This window comes from Plectropomus leopardus, chromosome 5 (genome assembly GCF_026936395.1).
Source record: "Plectropomus leopardus strain MGB_pleo_1.0 chromosome 5, ASM2693639v1, whole genome shotgun sequence".
Lineage (NCBI taxonomy): Eukaryota > Metazoa > Chordata > Actinopteri > Perciformes > Serranidae > Plectropomus > Plectropomus leopardus.
Window position 1 is genome coordinate 38,459,022 of NC_142180.1, and position 4,401 is coordinate 38,463,422.

General features: G+C 41.6%; 1 protein-coding gene across 2 annotated transcripts; it reads left to right on the top strand.

Annotated features, from left to right (window-relative positions):
* The first annotated feature begins 50 nt into the window (after positions 1–50).
* c5h19orf25 (chromosome 5 C19orf25 homolog) lies at positions 51–3,249 on the top strand. Of its 2 annotated transcripts, XM_042483798.2 has the most exons (4): positions 51–258; positions 881–893; positions 924–1,110; positions 1,785–3,249. In XM_042483798.2, the coding sequence occupies exons 3-4, from the start codon at positions 969–971 to the stop codon at positions 1,964–1,966; spliced, it is 324 nt and encodes a 107-aa protein (XP_042339732.1). In that variant the 5' UTR covers positions 51–258; positions 881–893; positions 924–968; the 3' UTR covers positions 1,967–3,249. The 2 variants fall into 2 exon arrangements, with proteins under 2 accessions (XP_042339732.1, XP_087934322.1); XM_088078196.1 differs by having other exon boundaries at positions 893–1,110.
* The last annotated feature ends 1,152 nt before the right edge of the window (positions 3,250–4,401 follow it).

Below are 4,401 nucleotides of genomic sequence, written 5' to 3' on the forward strand. Positions count from 1 at the left end.
TCCTCTGATAAATAAATAACAGTCCCTTAGGCCTGGTCAGGGGGCTGAGATGCCGACGTACTGACGTGGCAGGTAACGTGATGACGTGTCATGTAGTGCCGCGCGTCCCTCCAGTAGCTCTGGTGCCTGTATGCTAGTTTGTGTATTTTCAGAAGAAATCGGTAAATTTCCGTCCTTTTGTCGGTGTAAACTGCACGAGACAGTCTAGAGAAGAGCCGAGACTCACCTGGTGTCATTCAACAGGACGATCGAACACAGGTAAGCACCAACAAGCTATGATCTGTCCGCTATGTTCAAACACAGCCGAATCCCGTATAGCAGTTTACAAAGTTAAACTCTACCTGCTCATCGGCAAATAAATACTCTCTATTGTCTTTACTGGAGATGACACATGAATCTTAAGGACGTTTTGTTCAGTTCGGCTCAGAAATATTTCGCCGGGTTTCCTAGTCCAGACCGGTTTAGCTAGCTAGTTAACATCGTTGTCCTCGGCGCGCTGTGCCGAACGGGAGGTTACCTGAGCGGCCCCAAACCACCACTCTGTCATTAAGCTGAATCTTTATTTGAATAGATGCTACTTGAGTAGTTTGCTTCATGCCGAATTAAAGAGTCAAACATAACAATTCGGAAATGTGCTCTGATCTGCGTTCTTTTAACTGAATATGTTACGATCACGCAATTTATTGCTAATTTAATAGATAGATTAACAGAAGTCTGGGGACGCCTTTACGTGGAGGACTGAAGCTGAATTTTAGTAAACAGGGAATACATGATGATGCAGCAGCTCCGTTTTACTTAGAGGTCTATTTTGACAGCTGAAATGTCAAGTTTTCCCTCATTGAACAGTTGAACCCGGTCTCGGTGATTGTGTGTGATGCAGGAGGAGGAGCAGGAGGAGGAGCAGGAGGAGGAGCAGAAGGAGCAGGAGGAGCAGGAGGAGGAGCAGAAGGAGCACGCTCTGCAGCAGCATGAATCTCGGATCTAAGAGTAAGAAGCGGGTGGTCCTGCCCAGCCGTCCCGAGCCCCCCACAGTGGACCAGATCCTGGAGGACATCGACAGAGCCCCTCCTAACGACCCGGTGTACAGCATCCTGGAGAAAACTGGACAAGGTGAGTCCAGAAAACACCTGCAGGGTCAGACCACAACAGCACAGATACACACTGAAAAAATAAAAATGAAATAAAAAAAATGAAATCAAGAATAAAGACATATATTATGAGAAATCAGTCACAATGTCAAGAAAAAGTTGTAATATTACTACCCCCCCCCCAACATTAAAAAATCCCTTTTAAATAATAATAAAATAATGTTCAAATAACTTTATGAGTAATAAACTCATAACTCATTACGTGTTCATAAATGTGGAAATTAAGTTGTCTCCTCACTGTTGTCTCCTGTTGTCTCCTGTTGTGTCCTCGCTGTTGTCTCCTGTTGTGTCCTTGCTGTTGTCTCCTGTTGTGTCCTCGCTGTTGTCTCCTGTTGTGTCCTCACTGTTGTCTCCTGTTGTCTCCTGTTGTCTCCTGTTGTCTCCTGTTGTGTCCTCGCTGTTGTCTCCTGTTGTGTCCTCACTGTTGTCTCCTGTTGTGTCCTCGCTGTTGTCTCCTGTTGTGTCCTCGCTGTTGTCTCCTGTTGTGTCCTCACTGTTGTCTCCTGTTGTGTCCTCACTGTTGTCTCCTGTTGTGTCCTCACTGTTGTCTCCTGTTGTGTCCTCACTGTTGTCTCCTGTTGTGTCCTCGCTGTTGTCTCCTGTTGTGTCCTCACTGGTTCTCCTGTCCTCCCTCAGACTCGTCTCGGCCGGTGGACAGCGAGGTGGACCGGCGGTTCCAGCAGTGCCGTGAGTACCTGGAGCTGAACGAGCAGCTGCAGGAGGCGCGCAGTCGGCTGCTGCGGCAGAGGGAGGAGCTTCGTGCGGCGGGGGAGCAGCTGCGGAGCGACGTGGCAGAGGTCAAAGGTCAAACACTCTAACTGTTGAGACGTTTCTTCTTCTGCGTCTCGGACTCTGACCGACTGTCCCGCTGCGGAGCGGCCGGCAGGTCTCACGTGCACAGGTGACCCCTGACCCCTGACCCCTGACCCCACAGCTGAAGTGTGTGTGTGGTGTGTCAGTGAGGTCAGGCTTATTATTATTACTATTTGTAGTTAACCATTTATCGAACAAAATATAGCCGAGAATGGTGTTGAAAAGATTTTCTCTCCTGTCATCAGTCAGTAAAAACTCCCAAAAATCTTCTAAAATGAGGGAAAGCAAAGTAACTCCTGAAACCTGGATTCACTTCAGACGCTTTTCTCAAGTATTTACACCTTTAAGATCAGACGTCTCTGAAAAATATGGAAGAAAAAGGTAATCGGCAACTTTGTTTTAAATGTTCCTGCAAACTGCAAAGTGTGAAAAAAGAAAACAATCACTTCATTCATTAAATTATTGACAGGTGACAAGAAAATGATCTAAAACGTAGATAAAAAATAAAAACTTAACTATAACCAAATGTCCAGGGAAAAATATCAAGAAAACTATATTTATAATTATGTATTTAAAATGAGTTTACAATAAAAAAATATTATCGCTTATATTTAAGATTTTATTTGATTAGCACTTTTTTGTGGCAAATTTTCGGTCATTTTCTTGCAACTTTTTACAATTTTCTTGCTAATTTTTGGGGGTTTTTTTTGTTAGGTTAGTCTTTGCCTTCTTTCCGTGTTTTTGAAAGAAACTGAGGCAGTTTGTTCAGTTTTCAAAGAGTTAAAGCCTCCTGGTGGTTTGAGAATGTGATCACAGTGAATAAACAGAAATGTTGAAGTTTTGATGAATTTCCTGATCAGATTCGTGTCGACGTGTTCAAACTGAACGTGAAGTCAGTTTTTCTTTTAAGTTCACCGAGTGTTTGTTCCGTGTTATTTCGGTTTTCCTTCTTATTTTCTGAACATGAAATCCTAAATATTCCAGATTACGCAGATGTTTAAACTCTCGCTGGTTTAGAGACGAGCAGAACTTTTTCTGCAGCTTTGAGTCTCAGTGAAGCTGCTGAAAATGGCTCCATCTGCTGGTAAAGAGCCGCCGTCACGGGTTTAACTGCAGGGTTCACTGCTCCCGTAGCTGATCATTAACACGTTTTTGTTATTTTTTTTTACGTTTTTGTGTGCTCCACCTCGAAAAGTGGCTTCATGTTCAGTCTGAACTCGTTTGTTATGAACATGGTGTCAGTGAACGTGTCACAGTTGAACCAAAATAAAACTCACCACGCTGATGACGTCATGTTTCCTGTAGATTTGTTTTGCGCCTGTTCATGAAAAACGTGAAAAAGTCGTAGGATTTGCAAAAAGTAATTTTTAGGCCTGATAAGGAAGACTAAATATCCCCTGAAAGTTTTAGAAGTCATTGAATTTTTTTCCCAAACCTGTAGAATAACACATGATGTGTTCAAGGACCGTCAGAAAGTTAATAATCAAAAGATATAAATGTATCATTTTTTGTAAGTGTCCTTGGGTTTGGACGGCATTTTTTTCTTTAAAAATCAACCAAAAACAAAACGTGCCCTTGTGTTTTCTTAAAAAATCATCAGTAAAATAAATACAAAATGACACCATTTAAAGCCGCATCCTCGTCCCCTAAAGCCAAAATAAAAAACACAAGTATTTAAAACGCCTCCCTTTTGAAAAAAATGGCCAAATGTCCTTCTTTAAACATTTGTTGGGATTTTTACAGAAAACTAATGTCCTTCTTCTCTGTTAAAACATTTGAATTAAAAAAAAAAAAAAATCTTTAAAAGTCTTAAAAATTGCCCCAAAAAATTAATGAAAAAAAGGGAAAAACATGCCTCCAAAGGCCTCCCCAGTGATTAAAAAACTATTTGACACCCCCCCTTTGCACCCCCTCATAAATAACAAACAGTCCCTAAGTTATATTCAAATACTCCAAATACTCCCTTATAACCCTGTTATAAATGTATTAAAATATATATATATGTTTTAAAAAGCAGTTATATAATAATGAAAAAGTATCGATGGTCATTTCAGAGTATATTCGGTCTTTAAACTTTGCCTCAGAGTCCTGGAAAGTCCTGGAAGATGATTGTTAAAAATCTAGATGAAAGCTGTACGAAGGAGAGTCGACACGGCGGTTTCATGAAACACGTCACTTTTTTATTGGATGAAAACATTAATCATGACACACTTCTGTTGCGTCGCCTATTTCACATGAGGCCGTGACTCCTCTGTGGCGTCGTTCACGCACGACAGGCTGCGACTTCGCCGCCGCTGTGATCAGCTCGCCGCATAATCATGTCCATCAAACAAAAATGTTCATATCTGATGACGGATTAATTCACATTAATATTCTCGTTAATTTAACACCCAGAATGTTCAGATATTTTGGCCCTGTCTTGTCTTTAGGAATATTGGTA